At 40.6% G+C, this 15,494-nt stretch overlaps 1 protein-coding gene across 1 annotated transcript; it reads left to right on the forward strand.

Moving 5' to 3' along the window:
• Positions 1–2,215: 2,215 nt before the first annotated feature.
• Positions 2,216–10,508, forward strand: ufl1 (UFM1 specific ligase 1). The gene is made up of 19 exons (XM_022769599.1): positions 2,216–2,401; positions 2,623–2,768; positions 2,922–2,950; positions 3,092–3,189; positions 4,071–4,185; positions 4,270–4,400; positions 4,914–4,972; positions 5,071–5,217; positions 5,678–5,853; positions 5,945–6,124; positions 6,229–6,355; positions 6,516–6,632; positions 6,878–6,998; positions 7,091–7,257; positions 7,807–7,937; positions 8,133–8,213; positions 8,303–8,388; positions 8,498–8,678; positions 10,040–10,508. Exons 1-19 carry the CDS (start codon positions 2,325–2,327, stop codon positions 10,256–10,258), a joined length of 2,388 nt encoding a protein of 795 aa, XP_022625320.1. The 5' UTR covers positions 2,216–2,324; the 3' UTR covers positions 10,259–10,508.
• The last annotated feature ends 4,986 nt before the right edge of the window (positions 10,509–15,494 follow it).

Genomic DNA, 15,494 nt, shown 5'->3' on the forward strand with positions numbered 1-15,494 from the left:
CACATTATACATCATTAATAATAGCTGAATTACATAATATATAACAGTGTTTCCCAACTTGTGGGGTGTGGCCCGATGGTGGCCCGCGAAGGTATTGCAAGTGGGCCGACAAATCATTTGCAAAACAGTACAGTCTCAGTCACTTCAGAGAACCCAGAGCACTTCAGTGGTGTATAAAGTGTATTTGTGCTCATGGTTCTCTCGCTCACACTCAAGCCTTTATGTGTTGATGCATAATAACAGCAGGGATGTTAATTTACAGTTTTCTCAAATTTTAATGGAATCTCAAAAATGTTTGACCCATTTTAGGTAGTAGTTTGAATTTTTACTTTAATATTACAATAAACCTGCACTGATACAACCCTGAGATTCATACACCCACTCCACCACAAACACATGATGTCACACACCAGCACAAACCTCTATACACACCAAAACTATTGTGATTATTACCTGAATACATTCATTTTTCTTCAGTTAGCTGAAGAAAAGAGCAGCTTTATAAATGTTGCATTGATGTGCTGGAAGCAGATGCTTAATTAGTCCTGTCCACGCTGGGTCCAAGGCCCTTACAGAGGGGAATTTTACAGCAGCTCTCCTTTTTGCTTTTTTTTTTTACAAATGATCTAATATTCAAATGGGTCAGACCAGGACATTTCTCTGATCCATGTTCTCCATTCCCAGGGAAGATGTATCCCACCCACACACTTCTTTGAAACCGGCTGAAACCCCATCCATAACATACTTTAATCTCATAATTTTCCTTTACCTTGAGTGGTCATTTAAATCAGAGCTTGAAGGCAGATATTATATGGAAGGAGAATCATATAATATATCCTAAAGTTTGAACAAATTTACTTAGAACTTTTCTCCTGATTCTAAAACGTAGCTCGAGGCTACTGATTAGTTTCTTCTTTACTCTCAGAGCAAAGTGTGTATTTCATCAAACTGGCAGACCAGGCTATAGCTTCACTGTATACTGATATGGAAGCTGGTTATGGAGAGGTTATTTCAAGAAGTTCTTCATCACAGCCGGCTAAGAGAGCATACATGGCTGTGAGACATAGTTCACTTTTGCCCGACACAGAGAGACAGTTTTCTCATTGAGATTGTGCTTTTTTAAAAATTAACTTGCAATTAATTACATATAGGCCTGCAGTGAATATGCATATGACATATAATTACAGTATTTCACTCCTACCAGGACTCTGCTGGCATGATGGAGTGCTTCATACAACACAGCACCATCTGTTAACATCCCTGGAAGGAATTTAATGTCTTGTAGTCTACTGCTCCCTAGAGTTTACAGATTTGCACTGCAGCTTGTGTTTGTTCCATTTACCTTTGATATCGTGTTTCACTAAAGAGCAACAGCAGGATGGACAGTTTATGACAATTTACCAATAACAAACGAAATATATGTAGATATATTGATTTTCATATATGAAATACATATATAGACTATAAGAAATGAAACATGTTAATATATTGACATAAATGTCGAGCCAATACAAATATGTATGTTTATGTATGTATGCTTATATTGTAGACATATGTTACGTAAACATATATCCATCCTAAAGTCTGAGATCACATTCACAGCATGGGAAAATAGACACGTTTAAAATTACTAGGAGATTTATAAGAAAATATAAAATATAAATATAAAAATATGTACATATATTAATATATGTACATATACAAATTTTACTATATCGTATTTCATATATGTTATAAATTCTATCCAGAGGATGTATATATGTGATAATAATATTTCCCCTTATAGGTGATAGCACTCCTGATATAGGGACGTATAGGTTATGTCATATATTACATTTCTGTATGGGAAAGATTTCCAGCTGCAAAATAATAATATCAATTTAAGAATCATATCTAAACATTTTCTTTATATCTATTTATTTATTTATTTTGGTTCTTAGCTCTGATTGGTTCAACACTTGTTGCCTTCTTCAGTCAGGTTTAAAAAAAAATCTTTCATCAGACTTATAGGCTAGGTTTTATTAATTGCCCATACCTACTATTAATTCCCTTATTCTTCAGACAATGTGTGCACTCCTTTGGCCTCACTGATATAGTATTTCTTTATTTATAGATATAGGTATAGGTCTGATTAAGCCAGTGCGCGAAAACGGTGGGAGGAGATTTGGTACTTGTGGCTCACCGTCCTACGTCACTGTATGTTGACGTGTGGCTAAGTAGGGAGCTGCGGTCTTGCCAGTCAGCTAGCGCTAGCTAACACTTCTCCACAGTGAATAGTTAACGAAAGCGTTGACAGCTGACTTGTTTGTACTAAACTTTTGATAATGGCAGCTGACTGGGAGGAAATTCGTCGGCTTGCCGCGGACTTCCAGAGAGCACAGTTTGCTGACACAGTGCAACGGTGGGTGCAACCCGACGCTACATGCAGCTGCTAGCAGCGAAGCTAATGTTGGCTAACATTAAACAGTTCTTTTAAAAGTAACTCCTACCCCTTCAGTTGTGAATTGTCTCCTTTCTGTCAACAGCTGTGGTTAATGACAACAAGAAAAAAAACACAACATATGTCTATAACTGGCAGGTCAACGCCTCACATGACACTTAAAACTGTGAACCTCTCCACAGGCTGTCGGAGAGGAACTGTATTGAAATCATTGCAAAACTGGTTCAGGAGAAGAAGCTGGATGTGGTGCACACACTCGATGGGAAGGAGTATATCACCCCGGCACAGATCAGCAGGGAGATCCGAGATGAACTCTACGTCCATGGAGGTCAGTGTCACAGTCAGACATATACCTGCTGTTGTAATAACTAGTCACTGTTGTCAGTCTGGGTCGTACTCACCATGAATGATGATGAATAGTGTAACCTGGAGGATGGACAGCTATGAAGCAGTGAATCAATCCTGTCATTTTATTTCACAGGCCGAATCAACATCGTGGACCTCCAGCAGGTGTGTATTATCAAGTTTAAAACGCTGCTTTGTCTCTCACCATATGTCAGTAGCAAACTGTGATCCAGACTTCATGTTATCAATAGTCCATTATCAATAAAACACCTTTTATAAATGTTGTTATGGATCTCTTCTTTACAGATTATCAATGTGGACTGGGTCCATGTTGAAAATAGAGCAGGCGACATTGCAAAGTCTGATAAGGGGGTTCAACTTGTACTGGGACAACTTATTGATGAGTGAGTATGACACTTTTACCATGCAAATGTTGGGTCCAGGCTGCCCCAATATAATCTGTGTAATGACACTGACGATGATCTTGCTATTAAGAGACATATGGTCTGTTTGTTCAATTAATTAACAAAAAATCACTAGAAGTATCCATTAAAGAATAAAGTTAACCAAAGACTTTAAATGCACAGATACACAGACGTGTAGATGCACAGAAGTATTTTCACCCTTTAGATATTCATGTTTAATTTATACACATGCAAACCTCACCTCACACAATAAACTGAATTCATTAGGAAAATTTAATGTCCAGCCTAGTGGCCGTCAGATCTGTTGTGACATAAAAAGACATGAACGTAATAAACTCATGGTTTGAGACATTAACGCAGTAATTTCAGTCAGAAAATATATATATTTTATAACAACAAATATTCATTGTAGTTCATAGTTAAGGCGCCAATATATTGTAAAGTTAATATTTAAGTAATTCATCTGTATACAGCTGAAGAGGTGATCAGTAATTGTCATCAGCTATTAACATACTACACCGGAGAAGCCTGCCTCTGTGGGTTTCATCATAGACTGCTCGGAGAATATCAGAACCATAAATCAACTTAAATTGAACAGAACTCTTAGAGGATGAAAAGTCAATTTTTGACATTTTACAAAGACATCCACTGTCATGGACAAGCACGACAGACGACTGAAGACACGAGTTGACGTAGAAAAAAAATGATTGCAGCCTTATTTCCTGCATGATAGAAGAGCAGAAAGACACTCAAAATTTCTAATGAGGAGGGAAAGGTCTTGTCTGAAAGGGTTAGCCCTTTGCTAGGAAACTGTCCAGCTGAATATAAACTGAGGTGGGAATACCTTGTGTTGTCTGCAGCACGTACCTGGACCGTTTAGCTGAGGAGGTGAATGACAAACTGCAGGAGGCTGGTCTGATCAGTATTGCAGAACTGTGCAAGAGCTACGACCTCCCAGGAGATTTCTTAACTGAGGTGAGACACACTGCATCCAGTCCTTACCTGCATGTGTTTATTAACATTTTCTATATCTGATGTTTGCTTTCTAATGTCACTCAGGAGCTGTCGAAGCGTCTCGGGAAGCTTATCCAAGGAGAGATGGACCAGTACAACAGGGGAGTCATATTCACCCCAGCTTTCGTTGCTCGACACAAAGCCAGAATACGAGGGCTTTTCAGCGCCATAACGAGGTAAACATTATATTTCCTACAACTGCACTCATTCAAGAACCACATATAAACAAATTAGTGGAATGTTTAAGTGATATAAGTCAACTTGTCTCAGTCGCCAATTTTTCATGTAAACAAAGTTAACAATTGATTGATTTATTTATAAAGCACATTTAAAACACCAGTGTTGACTAAAGTGCTGTATAATAATATACAACAGAAAACGCTATCTCATGGTCTGAGACAGACATGGAACAGTTTGAAATAAAAACACAGGATGAACGTGAAGCCGCCTTAAATAAAAATGTAGGGATGTCGATTCTGTTCATGACCGAATCTTTCAAATGTGCAGTTACTCGTGAGTAAGTCGTATCCATCAAGTTGAAACAAGTGATTTACAGCAGGTTTGTGCATCTGAACATACAAAAATGTTTGTGCACGAGATCCACTGTCTTTCTTAATTGTTTTGTTTAGTGTTTCATATTAAATGAAATCCTGTTTATGTTTTGTTTGTTTTTTTTTTTTGCTCCGCAGACCGACACCCGTCAGCAGCATGATTGGAGCGTTTGGATTTCAAGAACATCTCCTGTACTGTGAGGAGAGACTTCTCTGATGTTTGATCGTTGTTTCATTTGACTGGCTGTTCCACAGTGTGTTTTTTTATAATCGGATTTGGTTTTGTCGTCGCCAGCTGTGTTGGAGGAGTTGGTGAATACCGGACGGCTGAAAGGAAGCGTGGTCGGAGGGCGACAGGACAAAGCTGTGTACATCCCCGATATCTACTCCAAAACACAGAACACCTGGGTGGACTCTTTCCTCCAGCAGAACGGATATTTAGGTAGGTTTTATTATTTTATATTATTATATTAATGTTCATAAAAAAAGATAATGAAAACAATTCATGAACAGATACAATTTAAATAACAAACAATACAATAACAAACGGAAAATAATGTCAGCGGAGAGCCGGAGGAGGTTTCTCCAGGAGCATATTTAAAGCTCTGATTTATTTTCCTTTGAATAAAATGGACTTTAATGTGTCTGTGGGGAAACAAACAATAATCACAATATACAATCCAGAGACATGAAGCAATACAGAAGACATTTAGTGCCACACAACCCTACATGCATATTGCACACGTCCTGGGACAGCTGCATCTCACGTTGCTGTTGTTTTACTCCTGAGGTATCAGATGAGTGTAATACACACATCACAGTGTTTCTTTCACAGTAGCAGTGTGAAGTGTCTGCAGTGGTGTGTGTGTGTGTGTGTGATTGACGCCGTCTTCCTCCTGCAGAGTTCGATGCGTTGGTCCGACTGGGGATCCCCGACCCCTCCAGCTACATCAAGAAACGCTTCAAGTCCAACAAGCTGCTGTTCCTCAGAGCGGCCTGTGTGGGTCAGGCTCTGGTCGACCAGGTGGAGGCCTCTGTGGAGGAAGCCGTCAAATCCGCCACGTGGACCGACATACAGGTGCTCAACGCGAACACTGGAGTTAACTGTTATTACGTTAACGACTATTTCAGTTTCTCACCTACTTTCTCGTTCTCGTTCGGACTCGTAGCCGATTCTGCCCAGCTGCCTGTCGATGGAGGACGTGGGGATGTTGATCAACCAGGCCATGAGGAACACTGACGTCCAGTCGTCTGCCAGAGTGCTGGGAGGCACCGTCGTCGTCAGCGAGAAATTCATCAGCAACTGCCTGTCGTTATTCGATGAGGCCATGCAGCAGAAAGCTCAGAAGGTCTTCAGCTGTCTCCATTAAAAAAAATAAAATAAAATCTTTGAATGTACATAATTGAAAAAACACAGCATCTAAGCTTTTCTGTGATGTTTTTTTTTTCTTAGGAAGTGAAGAACAATCCAGTGTTTCTGATAACTGAGGACGATTTGAAGCAAGCGTCCATGCTGACGGAGAGCTCGGCACTTTCCAAAAAGGAAAAGAGAGAAGCTGAGCGCAGGAAGAAGGCCACAGGTTAGTTAAAACACCCCCTCCCACACACACACACACACACACACACACACACTCTCATCCTGAAGAGACAGAACCTGCATGACATTTATCTGGGATTACATATCGAGCTCTCTCTCTCTCTCTCTCTCTCTCTCTCTCTCTCTCTCTCTCTCTCTCTCAGAGGGCAGCGTGAAGGCGGGTGGAGGAGGAAACGCCAGAGAGATCCGGATTCGTAAAACCAAGAAGAAAGGCCGGAGAGACGAGGACAGCGACGAGGAAACCGGACCTTCACAGCAAAGTACGCCGAGGGGCCCACAAAGCTTGTTTTACCTTCACGGGGACATGATGTCTCTATGTGCACATTAAGCCTGTTCACTGAGGCGTTTCACTGTAACAAGAGCGTAATGGCTGCTTGGCCAGAAATCTCTCCCCTGGGTTGTTAAGCTTTTTTTTTTTTTTTTTTTTTTTTTTGTTATCATGGAAGACAAAGTTAAATGCAGTATCCCTGTGAGACTAATTAGCTTGTATATCACCTTTGCCAAGATCGTAGCAAACAGACTGAAGCCCCCTTCATGGCCCAGGAGGAGATCGTAGCTGTTTTGGAGGAGAGAGTGAGTGACTGCCCCGAAGAAATCCTCTCTGAGCTGGCAGAGCATTTAGTCAGGTAACACGCAGGTTTCTGTCTGAAGCTCGTTTTCTCCTCCGTTAGAAGTGAAAACTGAGAACAGTAAGTCCACTCTCTGAATGTCTCTGCAGGCCTCTGACCAAAGCCTACCAGGAGGTGCTGCGGACGGTGTTCATGTCCTCCAGCAGCTCTCCGTCGGGGGCCAACAGGAAGAAGAGCATGAAGGATCTGCAGGAGGAGATCACCAACCTCTACAACAACATCCGCCTCTTTGAGAAAGGCACCAAGTTCTTCTCTGGTAAATCCCTCGATCAGCACCTTTTTAACGTGAAGAATGTAAAGAGAACAAAGGCGCGGCCCTTCGTAGAGAGTGAAGTCCGAACCGAAATGATAGAATCTGGTCTACGAAGGATCCTGCTGCTTTGAGGCCTTTGGTTTAAACATTTGTCCCATTAGTAAATGAAACCTAATACTTACATTTACTGTAATCCTCGGGCTCTCTGTCCGCGTTGGTTGCTGCCATATTATTTTCATTACCAGCACGCAATGAATCTTGGGATTGGGATGTTTTCACACCTAAAATAAGTGTTTGTTGCGTTGCCATTCCCTTTCTCTCTCCCCGCATTTCCTGTCTGTCTCGACTGTCAGTCTGCCAGTAAGAGAGCGATGCAGAGAGAGACAGAGAGAGAGAGAGAGAGAGAGAGAGAAGAGAGAGAGGATGACATGCAGCAAAGAGCCACGAGCTGGACTCAAACCCGGGTCACTGTGTTAGGGGCAAAGCCAAAAGGTCAGCCACCGGGGCGCCGCACAGATGGTTAACCTAACAAGACATATTGTGTTCACGCAGATGAGACCCAGGTCCACATTGCCAAGCACATCCTGAAGACTTTGTGCACCGACGTCACTAACATCCTGGTGAACTTCCTGGCTGCGGACCTGATGATGTCTGTGGAGAACCCCAGCTCCATCACCAACGAGGTCAGGCGACGCTCGTGGTGCTTCCCTTTTCCCACGTCCTCTGTGTTTAGAAACGAAGGGAGAGATAATCAGCCAAAGCGCCTGAGATCAGACTCAGATGGAGTTAGAGTTAATTAAGACTGTGTGTCATTGTTTGAAATGCACCGCGGGACTCGTTAGTTTGGAAACGTGAATGTCTCTGATGTGTTGCCTCAGGTCAGAGTGAAGATTTTGGGGAAACTCTCAGAGGAAACCAGAGGGCCGCTCATGAAGCTGCACAACTGCCTCAACGGCAAAGTGAGTGTGTTTCCTGTCGGTTACATCATCAGACGGCGGCGTTAGTGCGAGGGATAGAGAGTAACTTCTTCACCTTGTGTTCATCACAGACCATTGAAGACTTTCTGACCAACATAGAGACCTGCGCTGAGGTGTGTGGGTTCATGCTGAAGAAAGGAGACAAGAAGAAGGAGAGGTAGAGGGAACTTTAATTCGTCGTTATGGTTTTTGACTTTTTTGACTTTCAGTTTGCAGCGACGGAGTTGTGAGTGTATGTGTTTGTGTGTTGTGTGTGTTGTGCGCAGGCAGGCCCTGTTCCTGCACCGTCAGGCTCTCGCTGAGCAGCTCAAGGACACGGAGGACCCGGCTCTGGTTCTCCACCTGACCAGCGTGCTGCTGTTCCAGGCCAGCACCCACTGCATGCTGCACGCCCCGGGCCGCTGCGTGCCTCAGATCATCGGCACGCTCACCGGCAAAATACCAACAGTACGTCTGACACTCACTGACTAAGACTCTGTATGTAACCTGTAATATCACTATGATGTTGTACGATGCTGGATTTAATGTTAAACGTGGCACATTCAAAATGAACATTATGAAAAGAATCAGTGCACTTAAAAGACACGTTTATTTTTAAATAACAGACAAACTCAATGTTACAATAATAAGATAATCTCTATATAATCTACATATAATCTATAATAACATAATTGATATGTCTTGTTTCTTTAAAAAAAACTATATGATGTTGATGCTGAGTCACCTCAGGGATGTGAAGTGAGGGTCCAGTGGCCCCTTCGCTTACTTCCCACCCCGCTACTTCCAGCGCCGTTGCTCGGACCACACCCACTTTCAAACTCGTGCTTCATTTTGATCTCAGCTACACACCTGTAAAGGTTCAGAGCTGTATCTTGCAGTAGTTGTGATGCTAAAGTGCTGACAAAAAAAAAATCTGTCCACAGACAAACAGACGTATAAACACCCGCCAAAATACTCAATTTTTAAATTAAAGCTGACGCTTGGCACTTCAGTGATATTTTTTATTTTACATTGTTTTTATTTGAAATTGAATGTGCTGAAGCTGAGAGCCTGAAGAACAACAACTGTCCCCAAATACTTCTGGTCTGTGTTATTGGTCCAAGTTCAGCTGGAGCTCATATGGGGCCAAATCTTTAGCCTGGATGTCAGACGTCGTTTTACTACCTGAGGTTTTTCCCAGCAACAAACTTACATCCAGTGACCAGGACATATCCCTCTGCTGCAGCTCAGCATGGAAACATGAGGGAGGAAAAGAACAGATGAAGCTTCATGTTGGCTTCGGCTGATGTTTAATTGTAACCTAGACACAGTACATCTTTATTTCAGTCATAATAACAGTGCTTTCTATTTTTTCTGGCCCCCCTTCAGAAGCCGAAAAAAGTTCTCACCCTCCACCCGACAGTTTTTAACAGTGACGGGAAGCAACTGATAAAAAAGGATCCGTGTTTAATTTTCATGTAATGAAGGTCGGAACGATCAGCATCAGCAAAGCTTTGTTTGTTTTCCCTACATGAATCATCATCATAATCATTCAGCTTATTTTCCCTCCATATTTTTCCTCTGGTCATCCCCTCAGGAGGGCGGACCCCCCAGTTTGAGAACCGCTGGATAACAGACACGTTTATTTGTGCTTCACTGTGGTCTAAATGCGTCAGCGTCACCACGTCATCTTCTGATTGTGTACATGCAGTTTTCAGACACAGCAGCTGTCGGTAATCTCCATCTGCTGCAGTGTCGGTGTAACAGAGCGTTTGTTTGGCGAGTTAAACTGCTGAAATGTTTGCCTGCGTCCATGTGTGTCGTTGCAGGAGCAGCAGCAGCAGCTGTCTGCCTACCAGAGCCTGGTGGTGAAGCAGCTGGTGAGCCAGAGTCAGAGCAGGAAGCAGGAGGAGGCTGAGGGCGAGGCAGACAAGGCGGAGGAGCAGGACGAGGAGGCCAGGAGCGTCCGCTCACAGCTGATGGCCCTGACTCCCCAGGTGAAGGAGCTGGTGTTGTCTCAGAAGAAGACATCTGTCAATGAGGACTGAACATTTCGAAGATTAGAGAAGTGAAAGTTGGAACTCATCTATGATGAACCTTCTTTTCATGTTTGGATAAATACTTTAAAGACTGCTACATCAGCTGTTAATACTGTATTTTTGTGATTTATCCATGTAAACATAATTCTAAATTATAAAAGTAAATTCCTTTGTGGGATGTCTCACTGTAAACCCAGATAACATGAACATCCTCAATGAGGCTCTGATTTAATGCATTAAAACTCATTTCTTTCCCGCATGTGGTTCCTCGCGTTATTTATTGCCTGTTGTTGTCTGACAGTGTCGACTCATGTCTCTGTAGCAGCTTCTGCAGATAAGTGACTAACAGGACCTTGAGTTTGTTTTATCAAAGGCTTAGAAAAGTATGAAAATGAATTTGATAATTTCTACTTCTCAAGGAGAAGCTAATATGTATTTGATGTTGGGATTGTACCATGATTTGGGAACTGCGGTCACAGTTTGTGGTCACTGTTCGTCTCCCTGCTGCAACTCATGGAGCTTCATGTACTGTAACACTTGAAGGTTTGACTGAAAGTTTGCCTTGAACTTCTATGTGCAGTTTCTCCATTGTAACACTGGGGGGCGACAGCAGCCAACTAAAATATCACGGCAGCCCCCTGACTGATGCTGATCCAGTGTTAGGAGACCAGAGAGAGATGCTCTGCCTGACATTTGTCTACATATGAACTCCAAATTTAGATTCTGCCACAATTATAGTAACAACATTAAAGATACATACACTACGTGGACACCCTGACATTACAATCATATAACAGCCTCTACTCAATCTTTCTCAATCTCTGATTCTGGTGGATTCAGACTTTCTTCCGGACCTTGTAGCCGTGCTGGAAGATTTGCCGACATTTCCGATTCCAGTTCATCCCAAAGCTGTTGGATAGTGTTGAGGTCGGGGCTCTTAGTACAATAAGTGGTGTTCGTTTGTGAAGATTATCTTGCTGAACAAAACATGTAAACATCATGAATTTACTGAGTTTATTTTCTGCAATAGTCTAAAAGTCAGTGGAAAAATCCCATTGGCTTTGAGGGTGATGCTAACTTCCAGGTTGGCCGACAATAGTGTGTCATCCCTGCAGCCCTCTATGGCTCAAATCACTACATGTAATGTGAAAAGGGGTTTGCTCGTGGTGACCAAATTATTCCCCCTACTCAGCAGGTTTACCTCAGTTCTGAGCTTTGTCCCACAAATTTACAGTTTTGGTTCAGTCACACTTCTTCCAGCAGCAGCAGGTAGTTGTTTTTGGCGGAAACAGGTGCTGGATAGATGCCGTACGATGGCTTCATCAAATCAGCACATAGACAAAGTAATGACTGGTTGTATGTAGTGGAGCATTTAGCAGCTAAAGAACCAGATTCTTCTCAGAAGTTGGAGACAAATAGAGCTGAAAGGAGTGACTGGTTGACTTGCGTTCATGACCTTGACAGAAAAACAATTAGCCTAATAAATGCTAATGTTGCATATACACTAAATATCTGATGTTAGCAGCTAACATTAGCCACCATGAGGTTGTAGTCATACCAGACCAGGTAAGGCTATTGCAGCCAAGGACTTGGGTGTACTGAATTGAACAATATATGATAGATTCAACTTTTCATTTCAGCTTTCAGAGTGAACTTATGAATATACACAATTTGGAAAAGGGAGTATTACCTTTCGTTGCCTTACATTGACCAGGCTTTCTACCTCCTTCCTGGTGTATTAAAGGTCCCATATAGTATAAAGGTAGACCTGATGGAGGAAGTAAAACTACATGGGGATGGTTTTTGGTGTTTAAAACCATAAATATATCTTCTTATGGATCAACACTTCAAAACCTTTACTGTTTTCCAAGTCAACGATACACTGCGGTACAGTATGTTTTATACACTGAGCTGTTTGTTCCCTTAAGAGATTTTCAGATCAAATTTTTCTGCAGCAAAGCTTCTAAACATGGACTCCTACAACCAGGAGTAAGAGCCCAGTTTAAACATCATAGGACTCCTGAGGTATTGGGCGTCAGGACGATCAATACCCTCACTAAATATAAAATTTGAGCTGCTGACTTTTCTCACGTTTTGAACACAAAGTTCTCCTTCAGGTAGCACATCCTGTGACATGTGACTGCAGCATGTGCCGTGTGGAGGCAGACACACTGTCTGCATCCTGGGAGAGGAGAGAGAGGCTGGCTGAGGAGGATGTGCACGCGTGAGGTCATCATACACACAAGCACATGCTCCACATCGCCATGGAAACAGGCATCTCCTCACAGAGGCCAGATTTTCTTTTTTGCTTTCTGTTTTCCGCCGAGGCCTCCAGGTTTGGCAAGTGAGAGATGTCAAAAGAGGAATTTCATTCTAAAATGAGAGATTGAAAAACAGAGCCTCCTACTCTCTGAATATGATTCATACCTATAGAAAATACTGATGCAAAATTAACCACACTAATCCCCTCAATATAGACTCATGGATAACACACACCTCGCTTTTTTGTCTCCAAAATAACACATATAATGCATGCAGTGGTGATAAAGTATTATAATTCTCACTTAAGATAATATTTAGATTTAAAAAAAACACTTCAGATAATATCAATAAATGACTATAGTGGTATTCCAAAATAGGCATTAGTGTTTGCTTACACTGGCTATACAAGGGGAACTTGGATGAATTGGACAAGGATCAAGTTTGTACTCACATGCACTGATGTTTAATCTTACGTAGATCCAGTTGGCAGTTTATTAGGAACCCTTACTGTAGCTGATATTAATAGAGTCTGACACAAGCAGTCCTGCAGTCTGCAATCCTCCTTGCAGCTTGAACTATACTGCATTACACAGAGAGATGTGTCAGTTATTGATTTGAATGGGGGGAGGGGGGGGCACTCAACATAAAGCAATGCAGTTCGACTGCACCACAAATCTTAGCAAGGTGTTCCTAATAAAGTGACAACTGAGAGTTTAGGCCTGTGACCCGGTGGTGTTCTTGTTTCCTGACACCACTACCTGCTCCTGATGATGGTTTTAAGGGAATACCAAAATCATCATCTGTCTTGTAAATAAAATGTAATTACATTATGTAAGTAATATGTCATATATGTTATAATAATAAACAATAAATAATAACAACACTGAAAGAAATGACTTTTTTCAGAGTGTGTCTTCATTACTGTGATTCACAGCATCAACTGTAGCTGCAATTATTATTATTATTATTTCCTGAATTGATTGATTAATTGTTTGGTCTACCGTGTTAAAAATCCGAAAATAGTGAAAAATGTCCATCACAGTTTCTCAGAGTCAGACATAACTTCTTCACGTCTTTTTTGTCCAACCAACAATCCACATCCTAAAGATATTTCAGTTTACAGTGACAGAAAATACAGAAAAGCATCAAATCTTCACCTTTCAATAGCTGGATCCAGATTCACTTAAAAGAAAAAAAAAAAAATCAAAATGAATAATCAATCAAAAAACTCTGAATTGTTCTGTTCATCCACTAATCAGCTAATCAATTAATTGACTAATCGTTGCAGTTATACTGCCTCTGCTTGTCATATAAACATAAAGTACCTGTCACTCAAAACTGTACTTTATGTTCGTTCTTAGTGAAAACATGTTACATTAATCACATTTGACCCCAGTGAGAATCCACCATTAATGATACACACTCTCCCAATTAAATAATACAGACCCATGGAAGTGGCTTATACAGTCAATATAATCCATGTTTATCCAGCCAATGACTGATGTTGTTTATGTAAAACCCCTAAAAGCCCCTTGTAAATTCACCTTTGTACACCATGTACTAATGATTACAGAGACACAGGGTGGCTCCGGCTCCCTTGGCGGTGCATAGCAACAACATTATGTATAAAAGCATTTCTAAACTCCTGCATTAACCTGAGCAATCACATTGCTCATATTGATTCGGGAACTAATACATCATTGTTCAAGTGGAGCAATCTAACGTTTTCTTGATCTTTTAGTTCTGCCCTTGCGAGATAATTTGACTACAGCATGACGGTCACTATTGGCAGCAAGAAGATGTCTTGGACCTCTCTAAACTCAAAAATATATTCTGAGGCATTTACATTTCAGGGAGCGAGGACACAAACTTGCACAGAGGATTTAGGATTCTCAGAAGCTATGCTCAAGGTTACCCAGAAATCAGAGCGCTTGTTCCCGAACAACATCAATTTGACAACTCTACAAGTGTGAAATACAAATAACTGCTCCTTTTTGTGAAGCATCACGGCCTGTTTAAAGTGGTTCAACTGAATGTGAGATGAAGGAAAAAAATAAACATGGCTGTAAATTTCAGATTCTCAGTATTGCAGTGTGCTGTGCCAACATCAGTTACCCACTCAGTTTAATTTAAATGTCATGTATTCACAGTCACTTATGCCAGAAAAGAATCAACATTTTTCATGATTTGCATAAATCTTCCTGTTCTGGATGTGATCAACATATAATGTTAGTATGCCAAAAATATTGGTAGCATTTTATTCCATTTTCAAAGTAATCATGTTTAAGGAAACATTAAATAGATATATACTGTGACTTTTTATGCCATACTACACTATGACGTTTTTAACATTTTTATGCCTTACTATTCTATGACATTTTTTATGCCTTACTATACTATGACGTTTTTATGCCTTACTATACTATGACGTTTTTATGCCTTACTATACTATGACGTTTTTTGACATTTTTATGCCTTACTATACTATGACGTTTTTATGCCTTACTATACTATGAGTTTTTTGACGTTTTTTTATGCCTTACTATACTATAAGGTTTTTTTTGAACATTTTTATGCCTCTACTATACTATGACGTTTTTAATGCTTAACTATACTATGATTTTTTTGACATTTTTATGCTTACTATACTATAACGTTTTTTGACGTTTTTTATGCCTTACTATGACTTTTATGTTACTGACTTTTTTATTTTGCCTTACTATACTATGACAGTTTTTTGACATTTTATGCCTTACTATACTATGATGTTTTTTTGATTTTTTTATGCTTACTATACTATAACGTTTTTTTGACGTTTTTATGCCTTACTTATACTATGACATTTTTGACATTTTTATGCCTACTATACTATGACGTTTTTTATGCCTTATTATACTATTGACGTTTTTTTGACATTTTTTTATGTCTTACTTATCTATTACGTTTTTTGACGTTTTATGCCTTAACTAATAGCTATGAGTTT

The sequence above is a fragment of the Seriola dumerili genome, unplaced genomic scaffold, assembly GCF_002260705.1.
Source record: "Seriola dumerili isolate Sdu_G_001 unplaced genomic scaffold, Sdu_1.0 BDQW01000025.1, whole genome shotgun sequence".
In the NCBI taxonomy this organism is placed as follows: Eukaryota; Metazoa; Chordata; class Actinopteri; order Carangiformes; family Carangidae; genus Seriola; species Seriola dumerili.

Excerpts from the sequence above, each read along its gene's own strand:
- ufl1 (XM_022769599.1), top strand. The coding sequence starts at position 2,325 with ATGGCAGCTGACTGGGAGGAAATTCGTCGGCTTGCCGCGGACTTCCAG. Across the intron at positions 2,951-3,091 it reads ACATCGTGGACCTCCAGCAG|ATTATCAATGTGGACTGGGT; the intron begins GTGTGTATTATC and ends TCTTCTTTACAG. Across the intron at positions 4,186-4,269 it reads CAGGAGATTTCTTAACTGAG|GAGCTGTCGAAGCGTCTCGG; the intron begins GTGAGACACACT and ends AATGTCACTCAG.